The 19840-nt window shown below is 41.1% G+C and overlaps 1 protein-coding gene and 1 non-coding gene across 5 annotated transcripts; both read right to left on the bottom strand.

The window, feature by feature from the left end:
• Positions 1–502: 502 nt before the first annotated feature.
• On the bottom strand, positions 503–14848 carry LOC117761473 (calcium/calmodulin-dependent 3',5'-cyclic nucleotide phosphodiesterase 1B-like). 4 transcript variants are annotated; one of them, XM_034585398.1, is made up of 14 exons: positions 14591–14847; positions 12095–12208; positions 9815–9997; positions 9314–9380; positions 9062–9178; positions 8723–8863; positions 7882–7982; positions 6086–6211; positions 4601–4702; positions 4239–4362; positions 2362–2443; positions 1950–2067; positions 1272–1405; positions 503–970 (listed from the first exon to the last, which is right to left on the bottom strand). In XM_034585398.1, exons 1-14 carry the CDS (start codon positions 14641–14643, stop codon positions 873–875), a joined length of 1560 nt encoding a protein of 519 aa, XP_034441289.1. In that variant the 5' UTR covers positions 14644–14847; the 3' UTR covers positions 503–872. The 4 variants fall into 4 exon arrangements, 3 of the variants coding, with proteins under 3 accessions (XP_034441289.1, XP_034441287.1, XP_034441288.1); XM_034585396.1 differs by having other exon boundaries at positions 1272–1408; positions 14591–14843; XM_034585397.1 differs by having other exon boundaries at positions 1272–1408; positions 4239–4359; positions 14591–14843.
• On the bottom strand, positions 1760–1842 carry trnal-uaa. Its single transcript has one exon. It is a non-coding gene; the product is annotated as a tRNA-Leu (tRNA).
• Positions 14849–19840: the final 4992 nt, after the last annotated feature.

Raw genomic sequence — 19840 nt, 5'->3', positions numbered from 1 at the left:
ATTAAGAGGCAAACATGGCTTCTCTGTGGAGGTCAAGTGTACTTTAACAAGACTGGATAATGGGCCATTGGTGGATACACATCCAGAGAGCAAAGAGAAATTGTGTAATGTACAAAATAATAGTTTCAAACTCAAATTTGTATTTTGATGAAAATGATCGACTAAATCTGAATAAACACCCCTTCTCACTGTCAGAAATAAACCAGTTAACATTACAGATTCACTTAGAGAAAGATGGGTATATCACTTATATATCAGTTTGCCTTCTCAGTAAAAAATGCACCAGGCTTTTAACAGCACATCCTTATTTGGATAATGTTGTTATTGCTGTAACTCAATTTGAATCTAATACAATAATTGTTAAAATTATAGTTTAAATTAACCGATAAGGATTTTTGACCTTGCTATAAAATCCTTGAAATGTTTCAATGTAAAAGAACACGTCGTGACCCCCCCTTCATTATGAATCAATACCAAACAGCAGGCATGACAAACACTGACATGTTTTCAAGGTTTATTGATGATTGTTGATTAAAGGATTCTTGTTCATTTCAAAAGATAAAGAGTAAATTGTTCCTTATGAGCGTTTATGTGGCAATTTAAATTAAGTACAGGGACTTTACTGTATAACATGGCCAGCATGTAGACTTTGCATTTAAATTAGCATAGTTAAACTACACTTGAAATAAGACATGAGGACTTTTCTGTGACTGCATCTTACCTTGGGAAGATGATCTTAATCTTAACACCCCCTCTCCTCCCCACTTTCATCTACCAATCAGAACATTGTGGTCTTGTTACAAACAGTGACTCAATGTCAACCTCAGTTAACCTCGGTTTATTCTATGAAAAAAGCACTTGTAAAAAAACGTCTACTGGTTTGTATCCGGGGTGGGGTCCTGCTGGGGGTTTTCTGAGCGCTCCTCTTGTCTGGATGTCTGTTCTTCTGTCAGTTTGGGATCTGAAAATCCTGGAGGATCGAGGATATCGGAAAAGACATTGGAAAATGTTTGTTCAGCTGAAAAGGGAAACGATATCTGTATCTATTGATCTCCTCATGGGATCGCTCTGACGTGAATGGTGTTAAGAAATCAAATCAAGTCTAAAAAACCTTTGTTAAACATATCTGTAATCATTTTAAGTTAAAACATGTTAAACAAGTAAAAATACCACATAGAAAAAATACTATTTTCTATGCATTTATTCTGTGCTCAGGTATGTTGATATCCCATTAGGTCTTTGTTCACTAACTAATATGACGTGTTAAATACCATTGGAGCCGCTGTCCTTCCATTTGAGCTTGTTGTCTTCGGTGTGTCGTGTCCATGTGGAGCGGAAGCTCACCAGCTCCGCCGTGATGTGAGCGAGACTCCACTGCAGACCTCTGGAGCTCTCCTTCCACAGATTACTATGGAGACACATAACAGAGAGCGTTCATCCTTTTTCTTTCTTTTCTTGGTTATGTGTCGACAAGGAGGTTTGGATAATTGTTTCTTCATAACATTCTTGTTTTGACTTGAAAAGTCTTTTTAAAGGTATTGGTTTTAATTTTTAGAAATTAAATTGTTTACCTCCTTGTCAAGATGATAAGATTGATATCAACCCTCATATCTCTTTCTTAAATACAGTCAACTTTCAATGAACCTCATAATGCAACAAGATATGTGCAGCTCCTTCAGACATTGACCACAGTTTGGCATTAAGAGACTTCAGATGATAGAGAAAATTCCAATGTTCACATCATGCACATATCAGCCAATACCAGGAGTGGGGATCGAACCCACGAGGGCAATTGCCCATTGGATCTTAAGTCCAACGCCTTAACCTCTCGGCCATCCTGGTACATAGTTCTGTGGTCTGTCCAACAGTCTCATAGGACACCTCATTCATTATCACAACCAAGTGTTATGTCTATGTGTCTTGTCTGTGTGTTTTGTCTGTGTGTCTACCTGTGTCTGTTACAAGGGTCTGGAGGACCTGGATTCTCCTCCACCAGAGGAATAACAATCTTTTCAGCCATGTCCGTCAGCAGAGAGAAAGTAGGATACACGATGAAGTCTATGAAACCTGTAAGAATAAATGTCAGCACATCAGCTTGTAAAAATAAGATGTTTCTGGGACATAGAAATATGAATTTTGCAATGGTGAGGGGAAGGGGGGAAAGACAAATACAGTTCAATGATTTCAATGATTTTCAAAAGTGCTGAAATAAGTATAAAGCCTACACTGATTAGGATGTTGCATTTGAAAAGAAGCGGAAAAGGGCAATAGCTAAAGTTTCATATTTTCACGGGAACAATCGGCTTATAAAGGACATCATTGACGTAAAAACAGGTTTTGTTAGGCGTTTGTGAGACGTACCGATCTGGGACTCGGCTACCAGAGTGCTTTTTCGATCACACAGAGGAGAGAAGGGCAGGCCCAGCTCCGCCTCTCTATCACCCTCACAAAGATAGAAAGAGAGAGAGAAAACATCTTAAAGAGCGTCCCACACATCGACTGAAAATAACTTCCTGAAGGTTATTTGATTCTAACTCCAGTAACCTGAGAAACAAACAAAACCATGTGAGTGCTCGTGTTATTTTTCACATGAAATATTTAAACAAAGTCTCAATATACCAGAGTTCATCCAGTATCAAAACAAATAAACAATGATTTTAGCTCTAAAAGAGAGATTGCTTTGTCATTTTCTATCACCATTGTTCAGGATAACTTTACTAACCTCAGTTTTCAAGTAGAACCAAAGTAACCTCTCAACAAATGCTACACTTTTTACTGTTTTTCCCCCTTTAGCTTGAACTGTTTTGTTCCCAAAGGTCAACAAGTAAGTTTTCATTTGGTTTCAACAACACCAAACAGTTTAGTTTATATCTGACTCATCAAGTGGATGTTCTTCAGACGTCAATTCTGGATGAAAGCTGAGGTCCTAAGGTCTGGCTTCAGCAAACAGAGTGGGTGCTCAACAACCTTTTCATGGAGACGTTCTTCTCTCTGACCATCTCCACTTCATACACCTTCAGTCTGTTGTTTTCTTTACCTCTGACGTAATGAACCTCACTGAAGATTTTCCCGGTCTGCTTCTTAGACCCAGATGAGTCATTTACAAAAGCCACAATCACACATCCGGCCTTTTGACGCAGCAATTGAGATAATATCTGATCAAACCAGTCACAAGAAGATTAGACATGAGAGAATGATCATGTCTAGACATGAAGAGGAGAAAATATCGGAACATCGCGGTTTTCATATTCTCAGAAAGCCTCGACAACACTGGGGCTAAAACAGTAACACAAAAGATATTGTTACTCTACATAAAACCTGTAATTATTTATTCATATTTCGGTCACATTTTCTCTTTATGTTGTTTTCCTACAGGATGGTCTAAATCTTTCTCCAGAAGAGCTGAAATACAGTTTTTAGTTGATCGCTCAGTTAGTTGTTTGAGAGAAAATTAATTGGGAACATAATCAATTTATTGTTCTAATATCTACATCATTTTTAACAAAAATGCAAAATAGCTTTTACCATAGACCTAGAGCAGAGCGGCTTGGTGGCTGGCTGCAGTATAAAGCATAAATCCCACCTCCACCATGTTAGTGGATGAGTCACGGAAACTAAAAAGTCCCAAAACACGTCCAAGAACTTTTTCCTCATAGATGGTTTCGGTCATTTCAGGTCTCATCACATTTTCTCATCACTTGTGATAAGAAGAGAAGAGAAGAGAAGACAAGAGAAGAGAAGAGAAGAGAAGAGAAGAGAAGAGAAGAGAAGAGAAGAGAGGAGAAGAGAAGAGAAGAGAAGAGAGGAGACATAACAGCTGTATCTCAATTCAGAGGCTGTATCATTAGGAGGCACCATTTGAAGACCTATTGCGTCACAAGGGCTCGTCTAGACTGTCCCATTTCAAAGTTCCTCCAACCGTTTTTCAATGAGGTCATGGTGACAAGACGTCCGATGCTTGAGTATCACACTTCAACTCAGCCAAACAGCTGACGATACACTCGTTAAAAAGCCAAGGGGCATTCAAATGTTCTGGTCGTGTCCAACTGCAGCTCTGTTGCTAGGCGACAGCAGTAAAGATGGGACAAACAGAAATCTTCTGTAGACCAGAGCGTCTCATTTTAGTTTGACCTTCAAGATCTACGGGGACCAACAGAGACCACCTCCTTCATGGGCTGCGTAGACCTGTATATGTATTGGGACACGACTTATGAATTGAGGTCTATGAGCCTTCCTACCTGTTGGAAAAACTCCTCCATCAGAGACTTGGTCCAGCGAGAGTGCAGCGCCCAGGGCTTGGATGGATGGCTTATGTCGGCCGTGTGCAGTAACAGAGACAGGGCTTTGGGCTTGTCAATCCTGCTGGAGAAAGCAAAACGCACATCTTGTTTTTGTTGTCGTGCTATTGTTGTTGTTGTTGTTGTTGTGACCCCGAGACATGACTGAAAACCCCCTTTTGACACCAGCCAGCGTGACAGCAATTTTCCTGTCTGCCTCGTCGTGCAGGATATTTTTAATCAGCGGCGGTGTAAACATTCATTTTGTGACCTGTTGATTAAGCAACACAGCGTGAACAACAGCACAGTCCATTAGCCGTTACCGCTCTTGTTGTTGGAGGCAGGATTTCATGGCTTTGACTTGGAGGAGGTGGGAGGACATGTCTGTGGACAACACCATCTCTATAACCAGGGTCCGCAGCTCCCTGTAAACAAAGACATACAGATTACTAGCTGACCTTGTACGATGAGAAAGAAACGTATAGAGTAAAACAGGTTGGAGGATGCAGTGGGGTTGTAACCTTTGTAGATTTTCCTGATGGATTTTCTTGTTCCCATGGTAACGCTTGACTGCTAGAAAAATCCCATTACAGTATGCTGCCGGGGTTTATCTTTGGTGATATCTACAGATCTCTTCCATAAGTAAGTCACACATTGTGTATGTGATATTTGAAGCATCCGTCTCCGTTATAAACTGTACAGTATAAACAATATGGATACTTTGACATCACTAGCTGTACTATAAAAGTCACAACAATATATAGGAACTGAGCTTATTTATAGTTTAATGTCACGATTAATAACCTGTGAACAAAATTTATTTACTTCAATACTTTAGTTAGTGATGTAAATTTTAATTTATAACCATTTTAGCTCACTGGCCACAACTCTGTTTGTCAATAAACGTACATGTGACTCATCCACTACACCTCTGCTGACTGATGAATGAGTCACTAAACACAAATAGCGATAAGATCCGTTATTGATTCATAAAGGAGACGTTTCATCTCCGGGGGTCAAAGATCAGGGTCGGCCGGAGGAGCAGACCTGGAAAGTCTCACCAGGGCAATTCATGATGGACAGACAATTAGTCTTCTGCCACTTTGTCCACAATCAATATGACACAGCTTCTCTTATTTCCATGCAGCAATGGTAAATCTACAGTTGATGTGTTATCAACATGTGCCCCGGACAAACCTAAACCCACATGTTCCTCAGTGTCTCAATATTTGCTGACTTATCTGCACTGTTTACAACTGTCGTACAATATTTTTAAAATGAGGTTTCCATTTTTAAAAAGGTTATTTTATTAAAACAGTTTGGCACTATAGTTTTTAGCCACGTAGGAATAAATAGTGTATTTGTGTAGGACGATTTTTAACTGCGGATTAATACACATTTGGTTCGCCAGTGAGTAATTACAGTATCCTGTGTGTGTGTGTGTGTGTATGTGTGTGTGTGTGTGTGTGTGTGTGTGTGTGTGTGTGTGTGTGTGTGTGTGTGTTTTGACTAAAACCAAAAAAGTAAGTGCACATGTGCCCACTGATGTGCTTTTAATGGGTTTCGGAAAAGACATTTTGGTCTATGGCACAGAAAAAAAGCGAGTGACTCATCAGACTCTAGCTGCACAGATGATACTTATCAGCAGGATGTAGAACCCATAGTTTCTTGATGCAAAAACCTGACTCTTCAGGAGTTGTGTGTGAGCAGTTTGGTGCAGCTCGATTGAATTTAAGGGGACTGTTGCCTCGGTGCAGGTATTTGCTCTATCGAGTGCCTTATCTACAGGTAACATCTGGTCATCTCACATCCACTCCTCTCGCGTCAAATTGATGAAGATGTTCATTTGGTCGTCCTGCAGCAGCCGAAACGCTGCACTCAGGTGATGACTCTCCTGGACCGACCGGTCGTTGTACATCAATGCGAACTCTGACCTGGAAAACAGAGAGCGAGAGAGAGAGAGAGAGAGAGAGAGAGAGAGAGAGAGAGAGAGAGAGAGAGAGAGAGAGAGAGAGAGAGAGAGAGGAGGCAAGAGAGGAACGAGAGAATGAGAGAAATACATGGGTCGGCTGGAAATTAAAGGGCCACTGTACATCACTGTAGTCGGAGGGTGGAGGTGGTGAGAATGAGATAAAGAGACGGTCCTCAGGGAGCGATTAAAGCCATGTGACTGCAGGTCTATAATGATGAATTTAAAAGTGTTGAAGAGGGAGTGGGATGTGTTAAAACACAATGTGGGTATTAATGACTCACTATAGCAAGTTAATGAACTAATTTCTCAGTCAGGCGTCCTTTGTCCAGTCATTTGCACTTAATCTACTTTATTAGACTTTTAAAATAGGTAACTAGTGTCAAAAGTCATTTTTTTAAGCTTCTGCTAAAACCAAACAACGAGTAAAGCTCCAGTGAAAATGGTGTCAAAGATAAAACCTTCAGCTCAGTGTTAAAATGTCTTTGGGGCGAAGGTTTGCAGTGTCAGGGGCTGTGGTCAGCTTGAATTCATGTGGGTTGAATAAAGAAAAGATTCATAGTGGATAGAGACATAGTTAGAACTTGTTTTTATGGCCCAATAATTTCCTACTAATGTCCCAGGAAGGAAGGTTCCTGGTGAGGTAAAAGTAATTGGGTCCTAATTATAGTGAAATAGAGAGAATACTTGAAACAGAATATATATAATGCAATATTTTTCTTTTAAGAAATTGCCCAGTCTGCTTGTTAACATTTTTTGTTCACCTCAGCTGCTGTGGAACAGCAATAAGTATAATTACCACTAAATTACATTTTCATTGTGATAAACATTCAAATGATTTCTCCTCAGTTATTAGTTTCTTGCTAAGAAATGAGTTCCCAGAAAGATATATGTCGCAGTACCAAAATACACACAGAAACCATTATATTACACTTTAACCTTTGTACCTTGACTTTTTTTCTGAATACATTTGTCTTTATTTTTCTTTATCTTCTTTCTTTATTTTATTTTAAATAGTGCTATAAAGCTTATTATTATAAGTAATAGTAATATTAGTATTAGTATTAGTATTAGTATTATTATAATTATTTAAACACAGAATCTTCTAACGCCATCTACCTGACTTGTGCTGCAGAATCCTCAGAATCATTCTGAGCTTGGTGACCAACATGACTTCAAGCTGTCCAGCCAACATTCTTCACGAGGTAACAGACTACAATGTTAGAACAACCAATATCTCAAGCCTGCAAGAGGTGAGTGTCTGACTTTAAGATCGATGATGTTAAAGATACAATGTTGTTGTTTTTTCGCGGACAAGCATCTTTGTGCTTTATTCCCAAAATAAAGCATAATGATGATGGCGGGTGCCAAGAGACTGGACTGCGTTCTCCCGCTCGCTTATGTGGAAAATCAACATCTAAAAATACTGTGTTCCTTCCATGAGTGTTTGCTTTAGTGCTCTCTCTCCCTGTCTCTTTCTAAAACTACCCTGCCGTCTATATACATCCCCTGAAATCTCTTACTATTCTACAGCTGCACAACAGGATGTCGTATATGTGGTTAGTGTATAAATATATGAAGCTGTTTTTGAAGACAGGGTCTATAAAATACATGTGCATCAGAAAGAGGGCTTACTTTGTGTGGATGTGAAAGTTGTTTGTGGTTCCTGTGTGTTCGTAGTCGTGAATGGCTGCAGCGAATAGAGACGCCATCACCTCCAGCTCTGTCAGCCAGTGCTGAACAGACACAAGAGAAGAACAAGTCGATGTGAAAATATACTGTCCATGCAGCAGATTGTACACGTTACTTTGACAGAATCATATCAGTTTTCATGTTGATGTATCAAGTAAGCACAGGCAGCAACATATCAAAGTCAGGATGTTGTCAAAGGTGTTCAGTTAAGGAACAAACGACTGATCCTCTGCTTTTCTTTAAGAACAGAGTGAACGGCTCAGTAGCGCATCACTCCATCAATCCTACACATGATAGTTCTTATCAGCAATTGAACTTACATTCAAACAAACACGACCTTCTTGGCAGATGCCATTAGATTGAAAGGATAAGGCATCATCCAATCCCAATAGCTAGAGTATTGCCTTTATATGTAAACTATATATAAAGGTATAGTGTGTGTTGTCTATTCCTTTGTACGACAGACCTAGAAAAAAAACTAGACTGATATGACTGAAGCGAAAAGAACGTATTAGAAACATTGGATAATGAAAAACCTAATCTTAATGCCCAGTTTTGGGGAATTAGCCCAGATATTTGTAACCTTTAAGATTATAATTAGATTTACGTCTTCGGTTAGAAAAAAGTGGGCTTGGGGCTGAGGTCATGACGATGGAAAGTTTTGGGGTTTTCTTCTTTGATTTCATTGGGTTTGTTGACACTGAGGAGGAAAAAAAAACAAACACGGGCCTTATCCTTTAAAAGAATGTGACCAATGTTAAGTGTTCAGATGAGAGCAGTGTACCACGAGTCCAGAGCGCAGCAGCAGACAGTGCAGGGTCTGAGTCACGTCAGCAGCGTGGACGTGGCTGTGGTAGGGGTTGTTGTATCTGCAGTATCCTCTCTCCAGCGCAGACAGGAACTCCGTCAGGCACGAGATGGGGATCTGCGAAATGCATGACATCATCACTACTCTGGTTGTGTCAAGTCATAGTCTGGCAACAACACAAACGGCTGCCTGATTATATCTACAAATTACCACACAAAAGGGCAGCGATGATTACTGGCAGTCTTGCATATCTGTGATAACGTGCATGGAATACGTGCCCCTTAAAATGTGTCGGGAAATCAAAAATTAAAAGACCTTAAATCGGCTGTTGAGCTCATATCTGGTGATCAGCTCGAAGAAAAGAGTTCGTAGTGCGTGATCGGAGCTCGCAGAATTCAGAGCGAACACGTCAAAGCTCCAGCGGTCAACATCCTGGGAAAATGGAGAGGAGAGCGACTGCGTTATTAATGCATACTTGTGCTGTGTATACTACATCTTTAGTGATGTCCGATTTATTGCATAAACACACGACTCACTGGGAGATTTATGTTAACAGGCGGGGCTTACCCTGAGGCAGTTTACGACCGCAGCAGGTTGGTCGGGCATGGCTGCCGTGTAGGCCCTCTTGAACATCCTGGAATAATGCAATGTTTATGTTGAGTTCAGTTAAAGTTCAGGTGTGGACACTGTGCAGTGAACTCGACTCAGGAGCTGTTTATATAAATCCTCCAAAGTCCCTGTCCCCTTTGGAAGGATGTTTTCAAGAGAGAAGGAGGCTAATGTTTAACAGTGCAGTGCAGCTGTCTGTAGCTGTAACAACACTGCGTGAGCTTAACTTACAGTTACACCACATCAGTCATTTACACTGGGAGTTTCATGGTACAGTATGATGAAAGTTTTCTTATATTATTGCATTCAGGTGTCATAAAGAACAGATAGAGCTGTATGACTGCTTCTGTATCTTTTCTACAGAAGCTGCTTTGTTCATGCAAAGTATTAAACATCCTGACAGAGTTAAACTGGATCCTGAACTACTATATAAAAAGTAAATGTGTTGTTGCTGTGTACCTCTCCACAAATATCCCAGCCTGCACCGCATGGACAATGCTGCGGAACTTGGGCTTCTCATCTGAGCGGCGCACGGGCCGTCGGACCCTCTGTGTGAAGGTGGACGCCAGCCAGTCGGTGACCTCTGACGGCACGCCGTCCGACTGCAGCTGCTGAAGATCGTCCTCAGTCTCCAGACACTGCCTGAGAGGGACGACAGGCGCACGGAGACATAAACACTGGTGGTTAGACACGTGGTATGAAGACACAGGCGATGACTCAACGCTGGACGACAGTAATAAATAATCAGCATCGAAGTTTTTAGACCTCTGCAGTCAGGAAAAACACAAATATACAGGGGGAGGAATTCTGCGTATCTCTGTTATAAGTTATGGTTACAGAGCAAAACACTGAGAAAACTTAAAAGCTTTAAAGGTCCCATATTGTAGAAAGTAAGATTTTAGAAAAAAAGTAAAGCAGGTCCAGAGCCTATAGAAAAAATATTAATACTTACTTACTATGGTTTCTTGTCTGTTCAGCTCTTTACTCTCTTACTGTTAGTCTCTCTCTCTCTCTCTCTCTCTTTCTCTGTGTGTGTGCTTTCACACAAAGTTAAGGGGTTATGTCAATTGCCTGGAGTCTGAAAAAGGATGAGCTGTTGATGTCCCCGTACCTGTTGCCCAGACAAAGTGTATTTCCATAATCTCCTCATATATGCTCGTGTCACCTTGCTGCTGGTACTTGTTCCGTCCACGCACCCAATCAATCCCGCAGAAAACTCCAGACAGTCCGGCGGCAACCGGAAGGTGAGCTGCTCCTCCTGATTCTCCTGGTAATCCACTCGTCATGTTCCACTCTGTCTGTAGCAGCTGCCCACTCACACACCTCCCTGATCCCTCTGTTGTGTCGCCTCGCACACGCCACCGACAGGCCTCAGAGCACGCTGGCAATGTCCCAGTGTTACGTCAAATTCTGTTTCCCAGTAGACATTTGTTTCCCCAGTTGTGTTTGAGTTGCACCCACCATGGGTTTGGGTTGGGATAAGGCTGGGCTCAGGTTAAGAGAAACACACGTCAACAGGGCAACTCTGACATACCAGCAACCTGAGGCTCTAGCAGTTGAGGGGAGGGAGCTGGTGGCAGGAGCAGTGGACTCCACGCCTCCTGCACCGGATATAGAAGCTGAAGAACTGTGGGCAGTCACCGTGACAGATCGTAAAAGCGGCTCGCACCAGAACCAGGCTCCACATCAAGTACAGCTGGTGGGTTGGAGTTTGAATTTGAGCATCTGTTCGGCACATGTAAGTGCTGACGGCATTTACTAAGCCACAGTAGTAGGCTACAATCTGATAGGCCTGGTCACACGTTATTTAGAAAGCATCCAATCATACGAGAAACTCAGATCCTCTGTTTTGTTGCCAGAGTTTCTGGAGAGAGATGTGAAACTGAGATGTTTTTAGGTTACATCATCACAAACACATCTTCTTGTCGATATCAAAACTTAAAAATCAGGAAAGTGCAAAATATGGGACCTTTAAAGGAATAGTTCAACATTATTATAAATATGTTTACTGACTCTCTGACTGAAAGTTGGAAGGTATCAACTATCAACACCACTCCCAACACAAGTGTCTAGTTTCCAGACGGACGCAGTTGTCATTTTACCGTCTGGTGCCCATTTTGCATAAAGAGCAAACTGACCCATCTGAGCACCCATGGACGAGTTAGTGTTGTCAGGTGCGTTTTGGTGCATCGCTAACGTGAGGCATCAGTGAGCAATTGTGCAATGGTCTGATTTAGGGAGGCACATGTGTGGACAATGTGAGGGGGGGGTCTACTTGTTCACAAAGGGAAAGTGTGGAAGGAAGTGTTCTCTGTCATTACCGGGAAAATTAGCCATTGTGTTAGCAGTATGTATAAACATGTTTATTAACTCTCCGACTGGGAGATGGCATTCTGATTGGTTTATTGAGTTTACTGCATGTTACGCCCAAAACACACCCATGATTAAATAAGTACAATCATTCTGAACCATGCCTCTGACACAGTGACCTTTATTTTACCGTTAAACAGGAAAGGTATGTTTGTACACTCTCCTAATTAAGATGCATTCAGACGCCTAAAATAGAGCCCAAACATAAAAGCATGAAGAAAGATCATGAACACCCGCAGATGCTTGCATGCAAATTGATCTAAAATGTCAACAAAACAGCTTTATGTATCAAACGCATTACAATCTTATTCTCAGTGAGACGATACGTAGATGAAGATAAAATGAAAGATAATATGATTAAAGAAAAACCTTGTTCCATCCAGGTAAACTGCCTCTAGTAACGATGCTGTGAAATCCAGATTCCTTCTGATTTCCTCAAAGTCGACATCTTTCTCCTCCAGCTGCTTCAACATGCTCCGCAGCCTGAAAGGAAACAAAATCATTCATTCGGACGTGATCAAAACAACACACAATGTACTGGAGAAGCTGTTTCATCTCTCGATACGGGAATCGCTGAGAGGCAATAGTGTGAAGACGGTTGGGGATTACAGCCGGGTACAGCTATACAAGTTATAACTACAGAAGAAAAGTCATTTTGAGCCAAACGGGGGCATCGTGTGATAGAAGCATTCTAACCACAGCCCTGTGACAATTGTCAGCGCTTGTCACTGGAGAAAGTGAAATGAAGCCCGAGAAGTGATTTAGCAACAGGTTGAGAGAATTTCCTCATGAAACAGTTCATTTGGAAGCGATTTAAATGCCAAGCTGTCCGAAGAACGCCAGTGGCAAAAAAGGGCACCATTAGTGCCAAATTTTCCATGAGAGGAAAACTTCCCATGGTCAGAGACTTATGTAACCCAATGTTGTCAAAGTGGGCTTACGTACGTGCAGAGTTATTTTTTTGCATTTTCTGCGCCACATTCTGATCTCATTCTTGGTTCTGAAGATTTTACACAAGAGATATGCATCAATCCCCTGCTGTATTTTAAAAAGCAAATGCTTCGAGCACATGTCATCTGCAATGGAATCTCTATAAACAGATTCTGTATCTGAACATACAAGTGGAAACCTTCTGAATTCTGTTTCCAGTTTGACCAAGCATGTAGGCTTTGGTTGCCCACAGTTAAACAGTCCGTGTGGAAAGCAGAGGCGGAGTGCAATGACTGAAATGCATCAGCTACTGTTTTTTTTAGTTAATCTACATTACGATGCAGATAGCTGTTAATAGAGATTAGGCAAACGGTCGTCTGGACCTTTAAACACTTACAAGAAGTATCACTGTTTGTGTTCTGTGAGGAGAAACATTCAACTCATGTGATAAAATAAACTATTCAGACTGTAAACAACGTTTGGCGAAGAGAAGATGGAGCCTTGGAACGGATATCTGCTTACTTCATCGGAAGCCCCCAAATATTGGCCATTGTGCCCAGAGGCTAATTTGCCGTCAAACGACACCGAGATTATCTACAATGTTCCCTCCTGCAGTGCGTAAACTCATCTCAGTATTTATTCCGAAAGCATATACAGTGTCTGATGATCACCCTCAGTTTATAAAACTTGAATCTTTCTGCTTTGACAGGATTTTACTTTCTCCCTAGGCTGTTTGAAAGAGAGGTTCACTTGCTATGATAACACATTTATGCCACAGATAATTCCTCTGAAACGTCGTGGTGGGGCCGCCCGCCTGCACGGTGCCGCGGCCGGTATGATTGTCTTCTCAAACTGCACCAGGGCCACGCTGCGGAGCCAGCTCCCGGAGATGAGGTGCTCACAGCTTTCCAAGTGTTTATCACGCTGGCAAGGGCTTTGAAAAGCTGTTGAGTCATAAAAATAGCATGCGTCTAAATGCCACGACTCACTTTCAATCTCAACTAATCTTTTGTGATAGCACCGTCTTTTTGTCTTTCAACTGTTCGCAGCAGAAGAGCCTCTGACAGGACGTTTACAGGAAATTTCTTGTCAAGTGCACTTGAGAAACTTTGTTTATAGAGACAAATGACACATTTCCCTTTGGCGCAGACGTTCTTGAATCTCTACACTGCGTAGTGTCATCCTAACAAAGTGTGGATCAGAGCAGTAGAGTAGGAGACTCAATGTGGTGTCAGCTCAAAGCTTTCCTCAAATTTAAAGCTGGTACTGCACAAACAAGAAGGAAATTCATTCTTAGATCTAAACCAACATGTACTCAAAATTTCCCCTGTAATTATTGACATACAATATGTGTGAAAAACTAAAAACGAAACCCCCAACAAGATTCAGAGCTCTGAACCCTGCACACACTCACACATCGACGTGTTAACCAAAACAAAACCACATGATCAATCACCTCTCTACCACGTTTCCCTCCCACTGCGAAAAGCACGAGTAAGATTGAAAGTTCTTGCAACCACTTGGAGCAACAAGTGTGTGTTCCCATGCTGCTACAGTCCAAGAACATCTACATGAGTGCTTTAAATATTCAAGATCAAGAGTGAGGATACTTTCTAAGGTGAGATTAAGCTTCTAATGTTTTGATTTGCAGAGCGTGAAGGTATGCAGATATGAAATATGCCCCCAAAAAAATCCACTGCATTATCACTCACTAGTTTTCATAGCGTGGTTTATTTTTGAGTCACATATTTCCATTGCTACAAAACAAGAAAACTACATCAGGATGTGATCCAGACAGCCGGACTGCACCAAACAGTATCATTGTAAAGATGTTGGGTAAAGACTTTCATCCGTACCTACTCAGTCACACAGAGGCTGAACATGTACATAACTAATTATGATACACTACATAGTAATCTTTACCCCCTGTCTTACCTAGAGATGGGGATCTGCAGCCGTTTCTTACGGATTCGCACCAGTTCAGCCATTCCACACTCAAGCTTTGCCCTAATGGACCCCAGAGTTCATTAAAAAAAAAAAAAAAAATAGGTGGATGAAAAAAGAATTTTTTTTGCAGAGAAGAAGTGAGCAGAAAAGTTCTCCAAACCACCAAGGCAAACTTTGTTCGTCCTAAGACAGACTTCTGTTTCAACAGCTCTCCCACCCACTTCTGGGGACCGAGTGCAGTTCACTCTGATTGGTTAGGCAGGCCCAAACACTGTGTCTGTCTGTGTGTGTGTGTGTGTGTGTGTGTGAGTGTGTGTGTGTGTGAGAGAGAGAGAGAGAGAGTGAGAGAGAGAACGCCTTGTGTGTGTGTGTATCTTTGTCAGTGAGGGAGTGTTTGTGTATATGCGCACACCCGTTGTGTGAAGTGAGTTACTTGACCTGACTCGCTGATGAAGTGTTGACTGCGAGGCTTCCAAGCTGCGTGTGTGTGTGCTTAAATCCCAAATGAGAATTTTCCACCACAGCCGCAAATCAGGGAAGTGCACAGAGGGAGTCTTTGAGAGAAACCCACCAGAGTCACCCCTTAACCAAGATACATAAACAAGGCCTGTCCTCGAAGGCCACCCACAACAGGCCGATAGTTTCACTGCTGCGTGTGCACAACAAATATAATGCAGGGTGGGAGGGCAGCCTAAAATTTTTAATAATTTTTCAACGACTGCTTTTAACATGCAGTGGTGCCTTTTTGTATCCCTGTTTGAGTCAAAGACGAAAATTTAACAAACTGCTAAAACTTTAGCGACACACTCAGCGGCGGCAGCTTCAATCAAAAGCACCGAGGCTCAAATCACAGTTAAAGGATCAGTGTGTAAGATTTAGGTGAAATGGATCTTTTGGCGGAAATTGGGTATAAAATAATCCTAGTGGTGTTTTCACCTGTGTGTTTCATCTAAATCGTACGAACTGTTGTTTTCTTAGTTTTTACATTTGGAGATGGTCCTCTCTACGGAGGCCGCCATTTTTTTTACAGTTGTCTAAATTGGACGAACTGAACACCTTTTGAGTTTTTAAGAAAACTGAAGGCTTCCACAGGTTCTCTATTATGTTTGGAAGGGGAGGGTGAGGTGAGGGGTAATCAGCTGCAACATGCAACTTCACCACTAGATGTCACTAAATTCCACACACTGAACCTTTAAGATTATATCAGTACTTTACATGACATGTCTCATCAGCAAATGTAAGAGTTTTGTGTTTTGTGATCAGTAAAGAGTTTGGCACCTAAAAGTTCAGATGTCTAAGTCGTCCCAAAACACTTTTACAGTTGCAGATCCTGAATCCGTCAGTACTGACAGAGCTGTGCTCCAGCGTGGCTTGGGAAAACCCCTGCCTGCTGTCGTCCTCCCTGCGTGTCCTGCTTTGGCTGCTGGGTCAGACTGACTCTCATGCTCCCATGCTCTTTGACATGACACAACGTATTATACCAAAAAATGAAGAGAAGTCACATTACGACATATGATTCTCCGTCTCATGTGTCACTGTATGGGATCATCCCCCCTTGTACAGTCATGTCAATTAGAAATGTCAAATAATAGGAGTAATACATCCACTTTCCCTCACAGTCACTTAAAAACTAAGGTCCCTCCCTTGTAACTTGTCTCTGTTTATACTCTAGATATGCTTTATGTCTTTCCCTGCGTTCGTCCGTCATCTTCTCAGTCTGTGATGATGACGAACTTCCACCCTCTGATCTGTCCACTGACGGACCTGAGACGATTATTAGTCACAGACTCGACAACTTCAGAGAGGGAAATCTGGCTTTGTGGCATCATAAATCACAGTGGACCGTTACGTGCCTCTGCATGGGAATCAGTGGTTCAAGAGACTGAGGGTGATGTGGGGCACAGAGAGTGGTCACTTTGTTTTTTTATTTCATTTACAACAGTGGAATTGAGTTTATTTTGCCCAAACCAAAGAGTTTTTAACTGGATACAGAACTCAGAGGTTCATCAAAAATAATAAAGCTTCTCTGGATGAACTTCACACCAAGACAACTATCTAAGTCTAACTCATCCACATTATTATTCACTCAGCTGTATCTCCAATCCTATGAAGCCAGGCAGATGATTTCAGCATATTTTGTCAAATTTTTTTCTGTCTCCAACCGAAAACAATGGCCTTGATGGTATTTTCTAGTGAAACTTTGAGCACTGAAAAAAAAAACACATTTAAAATTTCAGTGCCAACTCTTTTTCCAGATAAGAATAATCCACAGACCTCACCGTGATCATTACCTCGGCCAAGGAGCTTATGATGTCTCCCGTCTGTTTGTGTGATGGTTTATTTGCAGGGTTACGTAAAAGTTATTGAATGAATTTCCACAAAACCTGTACAAGGACTCAAAGCAGAACCTAGTAGATGTTTGGCTTCTGGACAAAGGAGGGAATCCAGGAAATTTTATTATCACTTTCTTTGACTTTGCATTGCATTTTTCTTTTTTGACACTTTTCCCAATTTCTCAGAGATTAGTTCATGGATCTTTCAAACTTCAAAACTGTCTCTACGAAAACTTTCAGTGTGCTGTGTCGATTGTTCACAGTATCAAGGATGCAGGCTCTTAAAAGACAGAATAGCCTCAGGGGATGGCGACGCCACCCCATCTCCATTTTGGTCAAGACTGAAAATATCTCATCCGCAACTGGTTGAATTGATTTTACGTTGTGTACAGACATTCATGGTTTCTGTTTTAGGTCAAATGATCCATTGACATTTATCATTATGCCAAATTACCTATCTTATAGTTAAAACACCAAAATGATTCCTAAACACAGATGCATAAGTATTGAAATTAACAAAGAATCAACAAATTATAGGGACTATATTACTATATTAGCCTTCACATCACTGATGAGGAGGAAAGTCCATTGACAGCTCACTGCAGCAACCTGTTAATATAACTGCAAAGTGTCCAATCAGCAGAACACACACAGTAAATCTACATGTATGCAATAAACATTGGAAGCAGTATCTGACCTTTCCCGTGTGGTCCTCAGGACGTCACAGGATGGAGATGTCCATCAGCTGCTTTGTGTATCTTACGAGTCTGAGACATGACCTCTGGCTCCGAACGCTGCGGCAGAACATGTGTGTGTTGAGACTCAGGATGAGCTCTGTGTGTTGCTATAAATCCAACTTGTGATTGTCTTCTGTTATATTTGTGTGTGTATGGATAGTTTAGTTTATGCTGCTCTGTTAACACTCACTTCCCTCTGTGTGTGTGTGTGTGTGTGTGTGTGTGTGTGTGTGTGTGTGTGTGTGTGTGTGTGTGTGTGTGTGTGTGTGTGTGTGTGTGTGTGTGTGTGTGTGTGTGTGTGTGTGTAATCTTCCACTACTCAGCAGGAATGGCTGTGCGTCACCAACACAATCAGGGGAGACTCTTTATATCGGGACCAGAGTTTCCACCATTAACTGTCCTCAGGGTCTCAGGACTGGATCCACTGCGGAGCTGCAGGGGAAATAGTTCCTTTACATGCATGACCTTAAAAAGCAAAACAGTCAAATATGATTACAATAATGAAACATATAAATTCTAATATCAACACTAGTAATAATGTGATTTCCTGTTTTACTTCGGTTGTACTAAAAACAGCAGAAATATCTTTAATACTTGAGTCTACGCCCACATTCATAAGTACTATATAAACAGTTTATAATGCACTATGACACATAAAATGTGACCTAAAGTAGTAAAATTCAACAGTGTTTACATTTTTTAAATGTTTAACAAAAGTCTTAAAAAAAGGGTCTGACCTTTACACTGAGAACCAGTGGACCGGATTACCCAACTGTATAAAGATTCATCTGGTAAAATATTCAAAACAGTAAGCTTTGTTTGACTTTATTGTCATTATCTGTTCATACATCGGGAAGCCTCCACTTGTAAGAGATGACAGGAAGAGCAAACATTTTAAAAAATAATTTTGGGATTCATTTCACGATTACCGGTAGGACAGCAGACATGAATTGGGGAGAGAGAACAGGGGAAGACACGCAGCAAAGGGCCGGGTCAGAACCGAACCCACGGCCGACTGCAGGAGGACTCAGGACTCTTGCAGGGCTCCTGTGCTGCCAGGTAGAGCAACAAGTTTTGACAAACACATCAATATATATGGCATAAAACTACATTATAGTTTGCTATTGGTATTAATAAAATGCTATTATACACTGTAAAAGGCTGAATAGGGAAAGAGGTTTCAAATAAAATGTCATCAAATGGGATGAGGACCCAGCCTCTTCTAAAGCAGGCGAGGAAAAAATCCCCTTCAAATCTTTAACAGGAAAAGAAATGAAAGAGTCGTGGAATAAGGATCTGAAACCCCACAACTGATATCTGGTTACGTAAGAGACATTTTAAATGACAGAATGCATCTTATCTTTGCACCTTATTGCCATCATTTTTGTCATATTATATATATATATATTCTGTTCATGATTGGTGAGACTTTAAGCCTTTAACACAAACACACTCACTCATTTTGCATCGAGTGTGTGACTGGACAATGAGCTGCTGTTAGATCCGTTGTCTGTTTATTCATCAGCGTACATCTGTGTATTCACACAAGTGTTGCCCAAGAGGGAATTTAACCTCTTGAGCTCTTGTGAGAAGGTTGGGTCATCACACACACACACACACACACACACACATTTGATGTGGGCATTGTTGTCTCCAGTGTGGTAACCAGAATGGAGAGGAGACAGAAGGGAGGAAGAAAAAGAAGAAAAGAGGAACAAGCTGGTCAAGGGCAACTCTAATTTTAACAGGATCTGTTTCTGATTCTGTAAAACTGGAGGGCATCATTTAAATTATACATAAAATATGAAGAGGACGAGACTCATCCACTCAGGAAGGAGAAGAGAACAGTGGGAGGAGAGCAGCCTGGAAGTAGAGGAACACCAACAGAAAACAAACAGCTAATAACTATCATCTTTATTTGTCGGACATTTCTAAACAAAAATATATCACACCAACTATTGAAATAACAATCTATAAAATTCATAATTAATGTGTTTTTTTAAGTGGTGGCACAAATTGTGTATATGGTACTAATACACAAAATATAAAAGGGATTAAAGAATATAACCTATTAACATTTGAATGATTCAAGCTGATATTAGTTATTACACTGTGGTTTTAAATCTACACTGGTGGACCAGCAGAGTGAAAGCAAGTAAATATGTATG

This window comes from Hippoglossus hippoglossus, chromosome 5, assembly GCF_009819705.1.
Source record: "Hippoglossus hippoglossus isolate fHipHip1 chromosome 5, fHipHip1.pri, whole genome shotgun sequence".
Taxonomy (NCBI): Eukaryota; Metazoa; Chordata; class Actinopteri; order Pleuronectiformes; family Pleuronectidae; genus Hippoglossus; species Hippoglossus hippoglossus.
This window is presented reverse-complemented; position numbering and strand designations above follow the sequence as displayed.

What these genes read in the sequence shown, in the direction of transcription:
- LOC117761473 (XM_034585396.1), bottom strand. Translation starts at nt 14,643, where the DNA reads ATGGCTGAACTGGTGCGAATCCGTAAGAAACGGCTGCAGATCCCCATC. An exon ending in TTGACGCGAGAGGAGTGGAT is followed by an intron (nt 4,703 to 6,085) that starts GTGAGATGACCA and finishes CTTTGTTTACAG; the next exon opens with GGAGCTGCGGACCCTGGTTA. An exon ending in TGCCTCCAACAACAAGAGCG is followed by an intron (nt 4,363 to 4,600) that starts GTAACGGCTAAT and finishes TGCTTTCTCCAG; the next exon opens with CAGGATTGACAAGCCCAAAG.